The 21,427-nt window shown below is 40.8% G+C and overlaps 1 protein-coding gene across 1 annotated transcript in view; it reads right to left on the reverse strand.

Moving 5' to 3' along the window:
- LOC137632508 (acetoacetyl-CoA synthetase-like) overlaps positions 1 to 21,427 on the reverse strand; it is a 68,807-nt gene that overhangs the window by 37,080 nt on the left and 10,300 nt on the right. The window contains exons 4-5 of the mRNA XM_068364473.1: positions 6,987 to 7,183; positions 663 to 804 (exon numbers count right to left, since the gene is read on the reverse strand). Of these exons, the coding sequence (XP_068220574.1) occupies positions 663 to 804; positions 6,987 to 7,183 (339 nt within the window). The remainder of the gene's footprint in view (positions 1 to 662; positions 805 to 6,986; positions 7,184 to 21,427) is intronic.

A 21,427-nucleotide genomic window follows, 5' to 3' on the forward strand; every position in this document is an offset into this window, starting at 1 on the left:
TGAGTCCTTTACTAATACTTTCCTGCCATCACCAACCCCCTGGAAAGTCCCAGTTGTAATCAAAGTGACTCCTCAGTGAGCATACAAAGGGGAGGAGCTTCCCTGCTCCCGGCCAGGTAATTACCAGCTATCTGTTTCAAGTGCCGTATTCTCCAGCTTGGCTGTTATCTCTTCTATGTAAAGGACTCATGTTTGTATAGTAAGGAAAAATACGAATCATCTTTAAAATCGTCATACTTTTTTACTATACTGTATCTACCTGTGCTATGGTAATGTATTTCATGGTCTTTGGGAAAATTTTCATATAAGTATAGAACAAAATCTTAGCCAAGAGGCCATTAAATATTGCTTACACTGTCTTGAAAAGAATTTTTAGTTTTCACACTTTTTAACGTCACTTATGATATTTGAAACAAACTAATATATGTCCAATGTGTGCTGTATACTATCATAAAAAGAAATTACTGTATATTTATTTATTGGACAGGCTGTGTACAAAATTTAACAATTACAGTACAGTATCTATAGTTCTGGATGTTCAATTCTCAAACATAATTCAATTGACTGTACTTTATTTTCTAGTCATGTGAAACTAATGTCTTCTAAATTTACCAGACATGTATTGTACAACGGAAATATGTGAAAAATATAGACATACTTACGCCAACGGAATGCACCAAACACTTTGGAACACCTGTAGTCCCAGATGAAAACATGATGAACTGTGGATGACTGAACGGGACTTGTTCAAATTCAATAGGTTCGTCTTTTTCCCACTCTTCCAAAAAGTCATCCAAAAAGACACTGAAAAATTGTACCAATTACTACTGAACTTCAAATCAACTAATTGTTTTCATATACTAAAGTATACAATAGTAACAGTCTTACATTTATTATATTTTTCAGTAAATTGAATTCATATTAAGAGATGAAAAGTAAATTTATTAGTTCAATACTTAATATCCATAAGCTTATAAAGTTCAAACACCACTTTCTATAAGATTTAAATAGTCCGCCTATGAGTTAAGAACTCAGTGCCAAATGTTACTGTCATTAAAATACATGTACATGTTTACATTTCTCTCTTATTTTGTGTCTGAGCCTACTAAAATGTGGGAAGGCTGAAGAGTATGAAGTACTGAAATACTGTAATAATTCTTATGAAAAATTGATTTCTGGGTCGACCTGTGATGCCCGGTGAAAAGAGTCCTTTTTTACACTTTTCTGATATAAATACTTCCAAATATACCAGAGAAAGTTAAAAGCATGGAATGCAGAGGTTACTACCCTCGCGCGAGCACCCTGAAGGTGTCGTGTATAAAGCAGGGGCGTGTGAAAACCACTATTCACAGGCTGTCTTCCATTTAGCTAATTCCTTCGTCAAAAGGGATGGGCCGATACAGAGGCACTAGCTACGTTACCTGAACCACACCACCGACGCCCGACGCTAGCGCCATCTGAACAACATCCTTCTTTTGGACGTCGTAAGCGTTGTTTGCATCGTGTTTGTGTCTCTGCTTTTGTTTGTGTTTTAGCTGTTTATCACCATTGCTGAAGCTCTTCTTTCCGCTGGACCAATGTTAAGTACCATAGATTGTTTTGACAGCTTTTTTAGTACCAGGCTTTTATTTCTTTTTGCATTTTTAGTGTTTGTTAGTGCGACCGGCCTTACGCCTTCCGCGGTGATGGGGGCCATTATTGTTTACGTTCATACGTTTCAATTCTTTTGTATGCCCATTTGAAAAATTGATTATTCAAATTGACCCGACCCAATATTCCCATGCTGATTAACACTCATAGCAAGATTGATGAATAGTGGGAATTAAACCTGGGACTTTGAAATCTTGTAAACAAGGGATATATAATAGAAATAATTCTTTGAATGCTTCCTATTTGTAATCCAGTCATCTGCTGCCTATAACTGCCACTGCCTGAGGCTGGTGACATGTATGGTATTGCTCTTGCAAGAGTGAGTGACTTGAAAAGCATCATAACTATATTAATAATTACATTAGCATGCGCAACAGTCCACATGCTTATAACTTAGGTACTGTACTAGGTTAGCCAAGGTAACAGTTACCAATGAGATACTACCATTAGAGAATTATTGGGTCCTTTAACTTAGGCACTTAGGAAAAGTGTGAAGCTGGAATGTTCTTTGAAATGGCCCTTCCAAGATGCAGCAGCAAATCCTCTTGATAGCTAATTGCTTCCTTACGGGAGTAGATGGAGGCCTCAAACTTAGGATCTTTAATTGCTGGGTTCTGTGTTCTTGTACCCAACCTTCTTACATTTTTCTTCATGACCAACAGAATATGAAATGCAGTGTAACGCTCCGACTCACTTCGCCGAGCCCAGGGTAAGCAGAAACACAGTCTATAGTATCAGCATTGGAATAATTGATGGTTTATGTGTATGAAAAAACATTTTGGTTTGGATGTTATGAGACACACTAATACATTTTTTATATATATCCCTCAAGTGCCCACCCAAAAAGTGCTTAAATCCGTTATTATTTCTTTTAACAGGTACTGACAGCAGGACCCTACACCCAGTAGGGAGAGAAGTTTAGGTTATTCTTCTAAGTATATAGGAAAGATGAAGTTGCTTATTGCCTGTTACCGTTGTGTTTAGTGGTCAGTGTTGCTGCTTTGTATTCATATTATCTTGCCTGTTAACTGGAAGTGCTTTACTTTGTTGTTAGACTGAATAAAACGAGTAGTTTTTACTTCGGATAAGTATAAACAGTTCGTGGAGGGGATGTAAACAAAGGCATTATCAGGCCATTGTCTATTGCTCGTGTTTGGCAGTCCATGCCATAAAGTTGATGACTACTGTATTTTGTTTCGGTGTACAAAGTATAACGAGGAAGAATCTCTTTATATGAGATTGTGTCATAAACATTAATAGTTCACAGGAGCTATTGAAATGGAATATCTGGTCGCTGGTCCAGGAAGTGAATTCAGATGCTAGGAGGAGAGGGACTGTGTTCGAGTTTAGTTTGGTCGTTCCAGAATTATCAAAACCCCTTCCAAGAATGAGAGATTTAGGCACTATTGTAGGTGGTCAGAAAAGTTTCGATGGCAACAAAACCTTATCACTGTGCGGGTTTATAATTGGAGATTTTCTAGACATTGCTATCATAACCCCACAGAGACCTGCACAGCGTCGTATGCGGCCATACTATTCAGAGGCTAAGAATTTTCAAGTAACTTTGCAGCCTAATGGTATACAGGATATTGATAAGGACAGTATTGCTTTAGGGAAAACTATTGCAGTACAGTATTTTCACAGTTTTATATTTTCTTTCTAGATGGTTGATTTGATATTAATTGTTCAGGTTTCTTACTGGTCATTACAGATGTCATAAAACCATAGTGTTGCGGGGTTCTCCTTTAAGGGGACCGTCCCCCATGGTGTTTTGACATAACAACTTTCAGAAATTGAAAATTGTTTTATTGCTTCTGTGTATGCGTAAACATATCGTACATGCTCCCCAGAAGTTTCAGCCAATTGTTTCTACAAAGGACAAAGATATAGCGGTCCTTCAATGATGACGTCATCCTTACTGTGTTGTCTGCATGACTGAGTTTGACAAAATCGTCTTTGTGTGTTTATTTTTGCATATTCATAACGATTTTTTCACTTATGTTTCGAGATATCGTACGTCTGGCAGAAATGGAAGACATTGTTAGAGCGTAGTTGAACGAAATCTACTCCTACGAGAACAGCAGCCAGAGTTTCTAAAGATGTACAGAAGTTATAATGCATGTGTTTGTTTACTTGAAGTTTGTATGTACATTGAATTTTCACAACGTCCTCGGGAACTTTATAGCAAGGCCAATGTTACCTAAGGTTATAAAAAGAACAAATAGTCAATCATTTTTCCAAACAATAAAGATATAGCAGTCTTTAAATGATGACGTCATCCTTACTGCATCGTCTGCATGAGTGAGTTTGACAGAATCGTCACTCTCTCTCTCTCTCTCTCTCTCTCTCTCTCTCTCTCTCTCTCTCTCTCTCTCTCTCTCTCTCTCTCTCTCTCTCTCTCTCTCTCTCTCTCTCTCTCTCATTATTTAAAACTGCCATTTATACAAATACCATAATAACAATGTTCAACTTTCTCTTACCAAATGCTATCACTCCAAAATTAACTTCATGATCTCTCTCTCTCTCTCTCTCTCTCTCTCTCTCTCTCTCTCTCTCTCTCTCTCTCGTACTTCTGGCAGAAATGAAAGGTGGTAGAGGGTAGGTAAATGAAAACTACCAGCTACGAGAACATCAGCCAGAGTTTCTAAAGACGTATAGAAGCTATAATGCATGTGTTTGTTTACTTGAAGTTCGTATGTAGATTGTGCTTTCACAACGTCCTCTGGAACTTTATAGCAATGCCAATGTTACATAAGGAGATAGAAAGAACAAAAAGTAAGTGGAGAAAAAAAAAAAAAAAAGTCCAAGAAAGAGGGAAACATGAATAAGAGTACAAAGTTGAAACCTACTAACTAAAACACTGGCAACAATGAGAGATCGCTGGCAACTCGTTACATAGGAATAGTAAACTGAGGGTTCAAATACCTCGTTTAGGGTGTTTTTATGTAGGAATAAATAATAAAAGTTATCAAAATAATATTATCTTGATTTCTTTAAGAAACGAAGCGAAAATTTGTGGCAAATCTTGGGGAGCTCATAACTCAAAAACATACTTATTCAATCTTAGGTACATTTTTTCACTTATTTGTTGTTCGATATTAGAAAGATATAATTGAAAAGAAGAATAAAAATTCCACAATTTTGTCAAGCAGAATTTTTATTTTATTTTTGCTTTCTTTTTCACGGTTATTTTGCGTCTAGACGAGGAAAAAAATTCTTAAAAAAAGAAAAGGGGAAAATCAAAATTCCGGTTGACAGAATTGTTCGGTTTATAAAGTAGTTTTTATGGTATTAGATTCAATACAAATGGTGCTGTATTAGTAGGGAAAATTGTACCTAAATCTGCGCTACCTCAGGGAAACTCCAACGATGTGCGCTGGCACGCAGGTGAGGTTGGCGCGCTAGCAGGAACATCCATCGATGTCCGCTGGCGCGCAGGTGAAAGATGGCCAGCAAGAGATCACTGAAGCACTGGTGAGCGCCTGTGAGCCATCTCAGGAAACTTCAACGACGTGTGCTGGCGCGCAGGTGAGCGCTGGCGCGCTATAGCAGGAACATTCCTCCAGCGCAGGTGAGCGCGGGCGCGCAGGTGAAACCTGACGCTTAAGGGAAGGATGTGCAGTATTTTGCTCATACGCCCTTTTGCCCCGAAGGGATCGATGCCTGTTTAACAACAGGATGCGTTGGTGCACACAGCGCGTCAGTAGTCAGGAATGGCGACAGCAGGTCAGCAGGTCTAGGAGATCGTGAACGATCTGCGGAGAGGTCCAGATCAGCAAGCTGACCTTATCAGGAATGATCCTCCGAAGAGGAGTCTCTATGAGTGGCCTCTCTCGCGAACGAGAGAGGTGAACACTTCGTAGAAGAGACTTGAAGACACTCATGATGGCGCCCCTTAGGGCCGTTGGATCAGCAAGCTGACCTTATAAGGAGCAATCCTCCGAAGAGGAGTCTCTATGAGAAACTCAGCAAGGAGGGAGAAAAGTCTGGCCAAAGGGCAGCACAGTATTCAACGGCGATGAATTTATTAAGGTATGGGAAGTAGCGGGGAGTAGTAACCCCTCGTTAAAATTCTAATGGCTCGTCATTTCAGCTACGCTGAAAGTAATTACCCATATTAAATAGCGTGGTTTGTATTTCAGTTACGGAACAAAAAATATCTTAATAATAGCAATAACATTGAAATAAATATTTCCTATATAAACTATAAAAATTATGAAAAACAAGAAAGATAGAAATAAGATAGAACAGCGTGCCCGAGTGTACCCTCAAGCAAGAGAACTCTAACCCAAGACGGCGGAAGACCATGGTACAGAGGCTATGGCACTACCCAAAACTAGAGAACACTGGTTTGATTTTGGAGTGTCCTTCTCCTAGAAGAGCTACTTGCCATAGCTAAAGTCTCTCTGCTACCCTTACCAAGTGGAGAGTAGCCACTGAACAATTACAGTACAGTAGTTAACCCCTTGGGTGAAGAAAATTTGTTTGGTAATCTCAGTGTTGTCAGGTGTATGAGGAGAAAGGAGAATCTGTAAAGAATGGCCAGACTATTCGGTCCATGTGCAGGCAAAGGGAAAGTGAACCGTAACCAGAGAGAAGGATCCAAACTACTACCGTCTGGCCAGTCAAAGGACCCCATAACTCTCTAGTGGTAGTATCTCAAAGGGTATCTCATTACAGAGAATGGGATACCTTCTCGGTAGAAATTCGGCTGCAGCATTCTTTGCCAGTAAATAAGTCTGTGCGAGAGACATTTCTTCCCACAATGGTAAATGGTGTGAAAAACCTTTTACAGAGACGCAAGCACTCCCATGGTTGTGTGAGCCAGTGTTTCTTCCCATTAAGGGACAACTCTCAGTGCTCACATAATACAGGAAGTTCCTGGGCCTCGCACTGTCTCTCATGGGGAGAGAACTGGTAAAAGTCACGAGAAGTATGTTGGACAATTGGCAGGTAACCAGGAAAATGCATCAAATACATTTAACAGGAATCATTGCATATCCTTGCTTCCAAAATCCCTCAAATATGACATGACAGCAAGGACCCATTTCAAACCCAAATAAGAAGCATAAGATTGAAACAGCCTGATGAGGATGGCGGAGAGTATGTCAGTACTCATCCAAGGCCAAGGTCAAAATGGAGGATGCTCTACCTTTCAGTTGGGCAGTGATCCCCCCACCACCTGGTGATCAACGATGCTTACTTTATTAAAAGTTTAAACAGCCAATTCGAAATTCACAGAAATCATACATTTATTAAAGGTTTGTATTACGTGTAGGAACAAATATTGAAAGCTAGCTGCTATGAACATATATTTAGAGTAAAATAGCACTCACCTGTTGGGGATGTCAGAAATGTCAATTTCCTCTTTCTTGTGAACGAAGGGAACAATGACAACTTTCTTTAAATGCTTCAAGCCTGTCACAACTTTCCTAACTTTATCTAAATGATCGTGAACTTTGCCGTTATAAACAACTGCGTCAACAGAAAACAGGACAACTGGGTCTATTTGGGAAAATCTCTCAAGCACTCCCTGAAATAAAGTTTATAATCATTAAAAAAAATTGACTTAAAATGTATAAAATACAATAACAGTATTTAATAACATAGCTCTTTTGGTATTACCTGCCTTTAAAAGTCACACATAACTTCTCTTTTGGTATTACCTGCCTTTAAAAGTCACACATAACTTAAGTCTGGCTAAACATACATACTCCATTATCATATAGAATAAAATTTATTGAATGTAATACATTAAAAAAAAAAACGCACTCAATTTAAACTCGATAAAAACTCAAATTACAAGAGTGGTATATGATAAGAAAATGCCAATCAAGCTAAAAGTCAAGATCTATACCACAGTAATAAGGCTAGTGTTGATGTACAGATATGAAACATTGGCTCTAAAATGAAAAGAGTAAGCATAGTTTAAGAAAACAGAGACAAGAATGCTGAGGTCAATTATGAGAAAATCAGTGATTAAAAGATTGGAAAATGATGAAATAAGAAGAATAACAGATGTAGTGAATATTACAGAGGTGATAAGAGTGTCAAGACTGAGATGGTGTGGGCACATATTGAGGATACATGGTGGAGAGGGAGTGAGGAGAGCTTGGGAGGAATATGTTAGGGGGAGAAGATCAAGAGGGAAGCAGAGAACTAGATGGTGAGATAAGGTGAAGGATGATATGGAGAGAAGTTTGGTGGAAGAAGAGGCCTTTGATAGAAAGCATTGGAGAGGGCACTTCCAGCAACTAACCCTTTCATGTAGGGATAATGTTGGAAAACAGAAAGAAAGATTTGGATTACACAAGCAAAAGATAATTAAACCCAAACCGCTTACCCAAATGTTGTGATTCTCACAGACCTTATATAAATTTTCTACTATAAAAAGAAAAAACCAATATTTTATCTAAAAAATTACGGCTTTATTAATAATATTAAGGTGTGAGATTATCCATCAAAATAAGACAAACTTGACTCTCACACACCTAGCCTAAATAATCTGGAAAGATGTAAATTAAGGATTTACAATGGAATAATTGATACTAAATTAATCAAAATAAAAAATTTTTGATAAAAGATCAAAATCTTATTTAGATTTATACTTCTTGAAAAGCGTAACATCTTAGAAACCAGGAAAATCTCAAAATCCAACAAATATTTGTACAAAATTTATTTCAAGAGCAAAGCATAAATTTCTCTATCTTATAAAAGCGCAGCATTCACATAAAACAGAATTTTAATAAGAAATATGAAAACTGGAGGGAATTCATGTTTCTCCTCAGGTTTGTATAGTTAGGAAAAATATGAATTACCTCCAAATTTTTCATTTGTCCCGGCACAAAAACAAACCATTGTCCTTTAGATAAGAGACTCGTCCTTAGGCATGAGGAATTTCCTGTTCCAACTGGTTGGAAAGCTAACCCCGGGATTCCTGAACTCAGAACTTATAGGTAGTGAGAGTTAAGGTTCCTCACAACTTGTGCACCACTGGTGTGGTTATACCAGTGGGTCCACAGCCCATGCAATAAAAGATACAGCGAAAAATCTGTGTCATAATGCTGACATATACAGTATACATTTATACCTCTCTTCACGAAAGAATCTGCTGACGAAATTTTCAAGCTGCAAAACGAGATGCGAATATTCTTATGACTCACTATGGAAAAAATGTTTCATTTTAAGAAAAGAGATTTGCCAGCCAGGCCGAGAATAAAATAGAAACCAATTACAAAGAGTTGAAGAAAATGGGTTCAGACCACAGAAAATGAAGCTGTAGTCTATAATAAGGGTAACTACAATAGTACAGTACATATGGAACTGTACTGTATATGTTGTATATGTACAGTATTGAACTGTATGTATTGTACTATTTTTCATTTATTATTACATTATGTTGAAATAACTACTTAATTTGCAGGTATTAACAGTTAGTTTAAGTATATTGAATGATTCAACTGTATTTGGCTGTCCAGTATTTCATTGTGGTAATACAGTAGCTTTATTATAAGATTTAATGTGGTGTTTTGTAGGGTTGGATCGAATTAGGTAATTTTCACGTGAAATGTGACTCACAACACGAAAAAAATCACTTTACTTAAGCCACTCCAGGATGAATTAATTTCGTGTTGTGAGGCATTACTGTATAATAATGGGTTTGCATGGTTCCAACCAAGTAGCAATAGAACCCAATGGGTTTGCTTGCTTCATACCATGTAGCGTATGTAAAGTATTGTGCTTCTCTGGTTACTACATGTTCACCCTCGTATGGAGTGTACAGAATCACAAATCCAACTGAAAATAACAAAGATAAATGCTATAATAAAGTAATTCTGGGTCGACCTGTGGCGGCCGGTGCTTATTATATCCTTTGATACAGTGTAAAAAACAACATTTGTAATCACCTGATATCTATTCCATACAAAACCTGACTAATTGTTGAGTTTTGTAGCTGGAAATCATAGGCATGGGATTCAGGTTAGGCCTACCCTAGACCAAAATTTAATCAAATTCCACTTACAAACAGCTCCTTGGAACCTATTAAGTTTACTAGTTGAGGACCTTCTGTACCATGTTATAGAAAAGGTACCAGCAAGGAAGGGCTTGCCTTCAGACGAATTGATTCCAGCTTACAGGATCTTCAATGCTGTCCCCCGGTAGGGGAGGATGAAAGTGAAAGGAAAGGGCCAGTCAATTTTCACTTTCATGCACGTCTAACACGTACAGTAACCTCTATCCTCAATCTGCTGCTAAGGTCCTGTGAAAAGGAGCCAAGGCAGCAATACCAACTGCTGTGTAACTACTACAGGTCCTAGCAAAAATTGTCAAAGGACCTGTGGAGTAAATCCCGCATGTAATTGGCAGGAATTATCGTTTGATGTTTCAACGTGCCTGCTTGGAGTATCTGCATTGCAGATATTTTTACAGAATGACAGGGTCGTAGCTACTCCCGACATTATGAATTTTTACTCTGAGCTCCACAAGGAGCAGTAGGTGAGGATGGTGAATGGGTACAGTCAATGACTTCCCTCAGCCAAGAGAAGATCCTATTTCAGTCACCACCTCCTTCATTCTCCCCAAAAGTAGCTGAGCACGATCATCTGTTACATCTCTTTGGTTAACAAACTGACACGAAGAATCCTGGCATCGAGAAAAGACAGAATCAAGGTTTTAGTTAGAAGCTCAGGAATGAAGGGGAGGATGAGACTTGTCCCCCGTGTTCAGTATGATCAACACTAAAGGAGAGCTAATGACGCTCGCTACCTTACTTGTCAGAAGCTACATCAAACAAAAAATCCTCTTTTGAAAGAAAGTTTCTGCATAAGGGAAGACCCAGCCATACAAAGGTGTCCTCTCCAGGGACATCCAGACCTTATTAATGTCCAAAAATAGCGTCTCATCTCTCTCGGAGGACATGTCCATTCAACGCTCCATGTGAGGCTAAAGAATTCTGCTTGTCTTTAAGGCTGAGTAATGAGAGTCCTTTCTCTTTGGAGGTAAAATAAACATTCAGTTAACTCTGGTATAGAGGCTCAGAGAGGAAAGACCCCCTTCTCTAACCATAGAAGGTGACCCATTTGGTTTGGCACACTGAAGTCAATGATTCTCAAAAGTATCCTGACATCTTTTGCACGACTTTGTGCAAAAAGTCTGTCTTTTGAGAGATACTAGATAACTTTCACTCGTGACTCCAAAATGATTTCACAGAGTTGTGGAATTTCTGGGTGTATGGGTGATAGAACATGTCGGACTGAGGAGGTAACATCCCTGTAGCCTCTACCTGGAGGGGGTAGAAAGTATGGCTATCATTTTTAAAGGAATAACAATGCAAATTATAAGACAAATCTACAGTACATCCTCCTGCTGTTTGTCTTCCCCTGATGTTTGTTTACCTGGATTACCACAGCTCTTAGTGACAGAGTCGAGCACTGTCCAATAGTGGATCTCAGTTGGTAGACTGCAGAGAAACAGTACTGCTTCCGTTGTTACCTCTGTCTCTACGGCAGTGTTGTTACTCATTCATACTACCGAGTGACCGGTCAAAAGGAGGCAAAAGTGTTGGAGAGCCACTTGACCCCTCAACACTTTTGAGATTGGATTGGAGTACTCGGTCAGTCCTTGTACCAGCTTTAGGTGTCATAGGAGGTGTGCTAGCAGGACGAAGAGCCCTTCAATGGGTTCAACCTGAATGGCATCATTGCCGAACAAGACTGTGACTCATATTGGATTACAGTATGTCTTGTGAAAAGTGCCTCTTGAGTAGGAATTATTTGCACTCCTTTTATTATGAAGCCTGCGTCCTTCTCTTGGGTCGTATTTGTGGGGAAACAAATGAGAGGGTTAGAAGTGTTACTCCCACGGCAGAGTGATCTAGAAGACAGGGGAGAGGATAGCGACAAGATAAAACGGTGTGGACCCATCGCGAGTAGTTGAAGTGTGCAATAGATTGAGATGGGTTGAGAGGGTGCACCATTGATCACAAACAACCACTTGAGCAGTTGAGTTGCAGCTTGCGATCATGCACCTATGATATGGTGCTCTCTAAATAATGTGCAAAGCCCTAGTAGTATATCTAGTATTGCTCCAATGGGAAAGTGAACTAGATATGAAATTACGGTAAGGGGGAGTGATCATTAACAGATTAGTGATAACAAGCAGAAAGAAGTAACGTTCCAAAGATGCTCACACCACAAGCATGTGTGGTAATATTCCAAAGATGCTTGTCTCATGATGTCATTCCACGCAACAGCAGAATTGTTCCAAAGATTATCACAGATGAAAACAACCAAGGAGAAAACACAATACAGTACAGTAGCATTAGAATCATTCTTGCTTTCTCAGTTCTCAGAGGAGGATTGGCTACCAATATTTCTTCCACTGGAAGAGAAAAACTGTAGGAGTGACTTACATAAAACTCCTATTGATCAGTCTTAAAAGCTTACTTATCCAAAAAGTAAAGGGAAGGGTAGCGGTCTCCTTTTTCTTTCGTGTATACAAAGTTAAGTTACTACGTTCCTGTGGCAGAGGAACTTAATGTACAAACCAGTGCTTGTTCAAAAGTTTGCCTTTACGTATAAAGCTTCAACACTGAATGCAAGTAAAGTTGAGCCCTGATCTGTTCCTATATTCTGGGATACCAAGTGCTTGAAATGAGCAAGCTTGACATCCTTGCTGTTTATAGCTTTCTTCCTTGTTAAAATCGAAAGCACAATCATAATCGTGCACACATGTTTAGGGCATAAGGAATAACTACTCTTGCTTCCAAGGGAGCAAGAAGGATTACAGTGAACCCTCGCTACTTCGCGGTTCGACAATCGCGGATTCACCACTTCGCGGGGTTTTCCCATAACCCATATATATATACATATCCCGGATTTTCCGGAAAATTTGAAAATACCGCGAAATCTGAAGACAACCAAATACGATATTTTGTTACCTGTAATTCCATTAATACTGTAATTAGTAATATCTGCTCTTACTGATTGTTCATTGCATTACATATGATATATAATTCAGCACAGAAAGAAATAAAACACGAAAAGAGAATGTGATCATACGATAATTCAGTACGTAGTAAAATTAAATCGAACATGAAACGCAAATCAGATGCAGTCATACCATATTAGAATGGTGTGTACTGTAATGGATGTGCTTCTTTTCCATGAATCTTTTGTATGTATACGTACGTAGTACAGTACTGCATCCAATAATATTCTTTGTTGCAAAAATCACATTTCGAATACTGTAAGCGTACGAGAGAGAGAGAGAGAGAGAGAGAGAGAGAGAGAGAGAGAGAGAGAGAGAGAGAGAGAGAGAGAGAGAGAGGCGTAAAGTAGCGTACGTAAATTTTTATTATTATTGTTATTATTATTATTATTGTTGTTGTTGTTAATAAAATTATTATTGTTATTATTATTATCATTATTATTATTATTACTGTACAGTATTATTATCATTATTTATTATTATTACGGTATTGTACTTAATCTACGTACGTTCATTATGCGCGGGGCATCTTCTATGAGTAACCAACGCATCATAGTACTGTAAGACGGGTTGTGATTGGTTCAAGCGCTGATAGATGACGAATCAAAACTCAAGTTTTGTTATCTAGCCTGTGATTGGTGTTTTGCCCGCATCTTCTACCCGCAGCATCAAAGTTCTCGCGGGGCTGGATCGTTCACTTTCTCTTTCCGCGTATTGCTGAGTAGACGTTCTTAAGTTTGTGAAGTTTAATCTGTGCTGTGTGCGACTGTTTTAAGTTGAACTTTTTGTTGAACTTTCTGTTAAATCCTACTGTACAATGCCTCCCAAGCGTTCTGCTTCTAGTAAGGCTGGTAGTGAGCCTAAACGCCACCGAAGGATGATGACGATAGCTGAGAAGGTTACGCTTCTCGACATGTTAAAAGATGGTAGAAGTTACGCGGCCGCCGGCCGCCATTTTGGCATCAACGAATCCACCGTTCGCTATATCAAAAAGGACGAGGCGAACATTAGAAAGACTGCTGCAATCACCTTTAGCAGATCAGCGAAGCGAGTCGTTACAACGCGTAATAAAACGATCGTACGCATGGAAGGTGCTTTAGCTGTGTGGACTGCCGACTGCCGGAAGAAGAACATAGCGTTGGATACGAACACCATCCAAACAAAGGCTTTGAGCTTATATGAGAATTTTGCTGCAAAGGAACCTAAAGACGACGACGGCAACCATGCTGAAGATGATGATGATGCAGATGATCCTCAACCAGGGACATCCACTGATTCCCAGCCTCAGAAACGTTTTTCCGCAAGCAAAGGATGGTTCGCGAAGTTTCAGAAACGCTTCGCCCTGAAAAGCGTTTCCCTGCATGGGGAGTCTGCTTCCGCTGACACTGCCGCTGCTGAAACTTACGTGAACCAGACTTTCAAGAACATTATCGCTGAAGGTGGATACAAGCCGGAACAAGTGTTTAATATGGATGAAACCGGCTTGTTTTGGAAGAGAATGCCGTCGCGAACTTTCCTGTTCAAAGAGGAAGCCAAAGCCTCTGGCTTTAAGGCATTCAAGGATCGCGTTACCCTCGTGATGTGTGGCAATGCTGCTGGATTTTTGTTAAAGCCGGGGCTTATTTATAAGTCGAAAAATAAAAATAAGAATCTCCTTCCCGTGTACTGGATGCATAATCAAAAAGCATGGATTACGAAGATGCTGACCTCCAACTGGTTCCACCAGTGTTTCATCCCGCAAGTCCATGAATATCTCTTAGAGAAGGGCTTGCCATTCAAGATCCTTCTCCTTATGGATAACGCTGGTGGACACGCAACTGACCTGTCGCGTGAGGGCGTTCAGGTTGAGTTCCTGCCACCCAACACCACGTCATTAATTCAACCGATGGACCAGGGGGTTATCAGGGCGTTCAAGGCCCTCTACACGAAGAATACCTTGGCGGACCTCGTTGCGTGTGTGGATGCTGCCCAAGATGACGAGGATGAAGATTTCAACTTGAAGGCGTACTGGCGGCAGTAAACCATAGCCACGTGCCTGCAGAATATTCAAAAGGCACTTCAAGAGATGAAACCTGCAACCGTGAATGCGAGCTGGAAGAAGCTGTGGCCCGATATTGTTTACGACGACAAGGGATTTACTCCGTCGGAAATCCAACACTCTGCAATACGGAAATCTGTGCAGTTGGCTGCCATAATTGGAGGTGACGGGTTTGGCGACATGACGACTGAAGACGTCGACGAGTTGTTGGACTGCCATTCCCAGCCCCTAACTGACGCAGACCTCGAAGACCTGACGAAATCGGCAAGTGAGGAAGAGAGTGAGGGTACCCAGGAAGAGACCCAAGAAAATGTCGAAGAAACGGGCTTAACATTAGAACGGCTTGCCAAGTTCTGCAACCATATGAAGGAGGCGAAAGAAATGTTACAAGAGTGGGACGAGGATATGGTTCGCTCGATGCAATTCTCAAATAAGGTCGATGACATCATGACTCCCTACAGGATGCTCTTGGATCGAAAAAAGCAGCAGCGGCAACAACTTCCGATCACAATGTTCTTCCAGCCTCGCAAAAAAGAGCCAGTTCCTCCTGCTAGTACGCCTTCGGAAGAAATTGAAGAAGTTTCCCAGGAAGAAGTTGAAGAGGTGTCCCAGGAAAAGACACCTCCGTCTGAAGAGACGTAAAATACTATCATTGACTGCACAGTAGAACACATCATCAGCTTCATCATCATCATTTCTACTGTGCAGCAAATTCATCGCCATCGTTATTCAAGTTTTTCTTGAACTTCTTTCGTGGTGAGTACAGTAACAATCTTTATTTTTTACTTTAACCTGTTTTATAGTTTAGTAATGTACGTACTGTATGCATTAAGTTAAAGGGAAGGTTTTAAAAGTCTACATGTTGTAACCTATCATATTTTTTTTGTTTAAAATTTACATTTACGTACGTAAAACAATCTCTCTCTCTCTCTCTCTCTCTCTCTCTCTCTCTCTCTCTCTCTCTCTCTCTCTCTCTCTCTCTCTCTCTCTCTCTCTCTCTCTCTCTCAAATTGTTTTCCTGCTTTGCTACGTACAAGTACTGTATAATTTATATTTGTAAGGTAACATATTTTGTAAATGCTTTTACTGTAAATACTGTATGTACTGTATCATTATTTATCACTATCATCATGCGCGTTAAATGCCTTGTTTGTTCTGAGCGTGGTTGTTTACTGAGCGTACACGCCGTCGTTTCAGGCGGCGTCATAAAGAAAAAGATTTCATTTGGAAGTCCTAAGAAAAATACGTAAACTAAAACATTGGTAATAAAAAAATCAACATACAGTACTGTATAATCAATATAATCGATGCAAAAACTAACCTATACATATATGTGTACACTAAATGAGTTTGTTTCTTCATTATGATCAGAGATGAACGTAAACAAAACATTGGTTGCCATTTTTTATCGTGCTTTTTAGGTGTTTAGGAAACGCATGATATAAAATCGCCTTTAATATTTGTGCCTGTTTTAGTTTAGGGTGCTGTAGTACATGCATTAAGTGTTCTGTACATTAAAGGGTGGTTTGTTAACAGTACTACGTACAAGGGAAGGTTTTAAAAGTCCGAATATACATGTTAAATAAATAGGTAAATATGCTGTCACTACTTCGCGGATTTTCACCTATCGCGCCCGCGTCTGGAACCTATCTACCGCGATAAACGAGGGTTCACTGTAGTTGGAAATCTCTTATTCCCCAAGGAGTAGAGAGACTCGCAGTCTGAATGTTATTTGTTAATTCTTATCATGACTGAAGACGCCCCCTACTGGAAGCTCTTTGATTCTGGAGAGAGAGGAGGTGTGTGTGGTTAACCCAAATTCTATTACAAACAATAACTAATTGTCGGAAAAGAAACTACTCTGGATAATCTAGATCCATAATAGGATTGAATGTTGGTATCATAACTCAGAAATCAGGGAGGTCTAATGGCTAGCCTACCTGACATTATTATGTGGGAGTGCCCCAGAGCGCACGCATTAATGCATGCATTTGGCTCTTGCCAGCACTCAAGTAGTAGGTTGGCCAAGGCTCCAGCCACCCATTGAGATACTACGGTTAGAGAGTTATTGGGTCCTCTGACTGGCCAGAAAGTACTTCATTTAATCCTTCTCTCCGGTTAAGGCTCGTTTTCCTTTTGCCTAAACATACACTGAATAGTTTGGCCTTTTCTTTACAGATCCTCCTCTCTCCTCATACACCTGACAACGTTGAGATTACCAAATAATTCTTTGCTTAAGGAGTTAAATACTGTAATGTAATTGTTCAGTAGCTACTTTCCTCTCAGTAAGGGTAGAAGAGACTCTTTGGATAAGGATAAGCAGCTCCTCAAGGAGAATGACACTCCAAAATTAAACCATTGCTCTCTGGTCAGCTCAGCAACTATCTCGATGCCTTCCAAGTTAAAGAGGGAAGGACCCTCCATCGAAGCATTGCGAAACTTGAGCACTCCTCTCCTCGGCCCATGCTTTTGGAATTTTGAGGCAAAGTCAGGACGTCTCAAAATGTAGTTGATCCACTGGCTGATCACATTGTGGGTTAGGAACTCCGCAGTCCTAACCCCGGAGAGCAGAAAGGTAGACATTCTTCTTCTTCTTGCCCCCCTAATTTGCTCAAAGGAGAAATTTTCATTTCTAAGGAGATACACCCACCAAGCCCAACCAGAAGTCCAACCGAGAAGAGGCTTAATTACAGCACATTACAACCTGATCTATGTTTGCAGCATCCCCTGCCGAGAAAGTTACCAGTATTGCTGCCAACCTTTCGAGGGTTGTATCCTACATTAGAGCCAGAATAATTGGATCTAATGCAAAGGAGACAGATAGTCATTGACTATCTCGTAATACTTACTCTGTTGCAGATACACCGGAGGAAGCAAACGAGACGAGTTCATTACCCCGAGGGACTGAGACACTCCTGCTACCTGAGCAAAGGCCTTTTCTTGGCTCCCTTAACCCTCCAAGACCACGGCAAGGCTACCCTAGTCTCAGTGGGTCTGAGGTCCAGAACAGTATTCATTCCCTTGGGGGGAACATAAGCTGGCTTACCTAAGTTGATCTTCCTTATACAGCATAGGACCTGTAAGAACACAATGCAAGATCCAACTACTTTTGATCTAAGGGTGAGATCTTAAGACTGGCAGACATGGGCAACACGCCTTCAGAATTGTCTAAGCCATCATCAAAAGTTATCCACTCCCAAGCTTGCATCCATAGTAGCCCGGGGTGGGTGAAAGTCATCAGCTAATTCCCTAGCAAGGGCTAAATACCTAGGAAATAAACCATGTGTCTCTGGTTTTGCCAAGGCTGATGTCGAACCAAGAATACACTTCTGTGGATCTGGGGTCACAGGTTTCAAGGTCCAGCTCTTCGGAAAGGTCTTCAAGTCCATCCTCTCTATGGCTTAGATTGTGAAAGCCTCAAGGAGAGATTAACATTCCTTCCACGTATACCGCTGCCTACTAGGGAGAAGCGGAAGATTCGGATTGGACAATCTCTAACAGCTAAAGTCGAAAGTCGTCGGTGAATGAGATCTCTTTCAGAAACCTCGAGCCCCTAATATTCCACGGATGTAGAGTATTCCCTGGGGGAGGCGTTGGTTGCCATTGCCCTCTTCTCTTCTGTAGGTTGATTGTGAACAGTACCCATCTTTTCCACTCAGGGTCTAATCTGGTGTGGGAGGCATTAGAGTCCTCGACAATGGCTGTTGAGGAGGAGAGCGAGAAGCAGTAGGAGGAGCCTGCCTTGCGGTGGTGCTACTACATCTCAGGTCTGAAGGTGGCCTGTTCTTCCCAGAGACTCTGATACCTCGAGAGGAATACGAGGGGTACCCGCCGGGGTTACAACAGGTAATATTGGGGCTGGTCTGGAAACAGCTTGCTGCACTGCCTTGATAATCAAGGCTGTGCAGCAAGGAACCAGGGAGTGTCCTTCATAAACGAAGGAGCGTACCCAGGAAAGGGCAAGCAAGACTAGATGCCCAGTCGTGCTAGCTTGCGAGATTTGAGTATTCTAAGGACGAGCGCGCCAAAGAGGAATCGCGAAACTACCAGTGTAGTGCGAGGTGAAAGAGGGTAAGCGCAACTGGATTATCACAGGTTGGCTAGGAGATTACTGCCAAAGCATAGAACGTTGGGGAGCATCAAAGGGCTACCAAAGTAGCACGTGCTGGAGAGTTCGCTAGCGGGCGCAGACCTTCCTTAGCAAGAGGAACTCGCCCATCCACTTCACTAGTACTCAGTAGATAGGGGCGCAACACTGCACAAGACTTCCTCATGAGGCTAGGGTCTGGACATACCCCATCATCTTCTTCCTACAAAAAGCAATGCTCTGAAGGGCTGGAACAAGGCATGGACAAATCCAGCATACATATCCTAAAGCCCCATGAGGGCAAGCACTCAGATGAAGAAAGCCTCACTAGCGAACGAAACGGGCGCTCAACACTGGATGGTGAAGCTTTGTACTTCATGCACTGTGGGTCCTCAGTGTGCTGAGCAAACTCAGTCTGAGGGCACATGGCATTATCTACAAGCTGAGAAGACTGACCTTAGTCAGCTTCTGGGTTCAACTTAAGAGGATACCCCAGACTGGTAATCCGAAGGGGTATTAGTCTGCAACTGCTCTCGTCCAAATACTGAAGCAGTACAAATGAAGGGTGGACGAACAGCCGAAGAGTATCCAGCCTCCTAGGGAAGCAACAAACACTGAGGGTTTCTCACACACCAGCAAAACTTACAAACTCAGCCAATGTAGACATGAGACCTCCCGACACTTGCAGCGTACTCCCCAGGAACCGATTCATGGGCGTATGAACAAGTGAGGCAGCCGCAATAGCACCCCGAGAGGAGACAAGTGATGAAAGGCTTCCCCAGAATATTCTTATGTGTTGGCCAGTCTGACCCCAACAAATGCTTCATTCACTTCTCCCCCTGCAGGACATACACCTGCCACAAAACTGGAGGCCACAACCTACACATAGAACACAGGACAGTTATGCCACCTATAAGAGACAGAGAAAGAGTAAGGATGAACTGGTTGCAACATCCTCCCTTCCCTCATCAAACTCAAATTTCTTGCTTCTAACTCCATCACAAACAACCATTCACTCCTTGCAAAAGAGAAAATGTTAATTTTTTCCAGGAACTGCCTGTACATCCATACACAACAATGGCCAAAACAAAAATGAAGACTTTCCAAGTGAGGAGCCCCGCACCGGGGCTCCTCACCCAACACCCTCGCCAGTTGCATAACCACTGGGTATCTAACTTTAACAACAGATTTCAGCTTGAGCTGAAACAATATCTCTAATTGAAGGATGGGGGTTTGTATAACATGTAGGAACAAACAAATTGCTTTATATAAGTCATTTGTCCATACACGTAATACAAACCCTTGCTGGGAGACTTATCCTAATGAGGGGGAGAAGTCCATATGACAAAAATTTGCTTGGCTAACTGACCGAGGAATTTTCAATGACCTTTAGTCCTAAAAGGAGTAAAAGTCATAATTCCCGTCAACCCCTAAAATCCACACACAGGGATGTAAGCAGAGTTAGGTAGGCAATTACCCATGGGTAACTCAGTGAAGAATTTATATTCATAGGATATTTTTCCAGTGCATAGACATCATTCAGGTATAGTCCCAAAAAGGATAGATCAATATGATTAACATATGGATACCTAATAGACCCAAACATTATCAAGGGTTGACAAAACCACCAAACCCATCACAATCACCTTTGAAAATAAAGCACAATCCCAGCAATGCTTTCCATTTTCAATAATCAAAACTGTGAGGTAGCAGCAGTAGGGGACTCAGCAGTATGAAGCTTCATCTGTGGTGGAAATGTGGGAGGTTGGGCTGTGGCACCCTAGCAGTACCAGCTGAACTCGGCTGAGTCCCTGGTTAGGCTGGAGGAACGTAGAGAGTAGAGGTCCCCTTTTTTGTTTTGTTTCTTGTTGTCGGCTACCCCCCAAAATTGGGGGAAGTGCCTTTGGTATATGTATGTATGTAAAACTGTGAAAGAGGAAAGCAAGATGGGAAAAAACTAATAAAATATAGAAGGTTGAAGTAATTACAAGGAATATGGAAACTATTGAGACTTTTAAAGTAGAAAAAAGAAAAAAATTATTCCAGTTAGAGAATTCTCTTCCCTAACAGTTTCATCATCATCATCATCATCTCTTACACCTATTAACGAAAAGGGCCTAGGTTAGATTTTGCCAGTCGTCTCTATCTTGAGCTTTTAATTCAATATTTTTCCATTGATCATCTCCTACTTTGCACTTCATAGTCCTCAGCCATGTAGCCCTAGGTCTTCCAACTCTTCTAGTGCCTTGTGGAGCCCAGCTGAACGTTTGGTGAACTAATCCCTCTTGGGAAGTGCGAAGAGCATAGCCAAACCATCTCCATCACAGTAAAGAAAAAATATTATCTAGTGAAGCAAAGCATTTTCTTTAAGTCATTCTCTCAATACAAGGGGGCAGACTAACAAAACATGAGGTTGCAATGGATAATTTCATGTGGTTCCAGGTGGCATATCTGTTAGGCTACCTTTCTTTTGTAAACCAAAAGATTGTCTATTGATATCAGACTTGAAAGGTGGGTGTAAATAAATGTGAAGTCAAGGATTAAACATATCAATACGGCAAAAGGAATCAAAATGCAAACTTTTGGATGGTGAATAGGTCTACTTCTACGAGCAGTGCCATCACCTTTGCACTGCTTTGCTCGCTTCTAGAAGCCAATCAGCA

Source organism: Palaemon carinicauda, chromosome 41, assembly GCF_036898095.1.
Source record: "Palaemon carinicauda isolate YSFRI2023 chromosome 41, ASM3689809v2, whole genome shotgun sequence".
NCBI classification, from domain to species: Eukaryota; Metazoa; Arthropoda; class Malacostraca; order Decapoda; family Palaemonidae; genus Palaemon; species Palaemon carinicauda.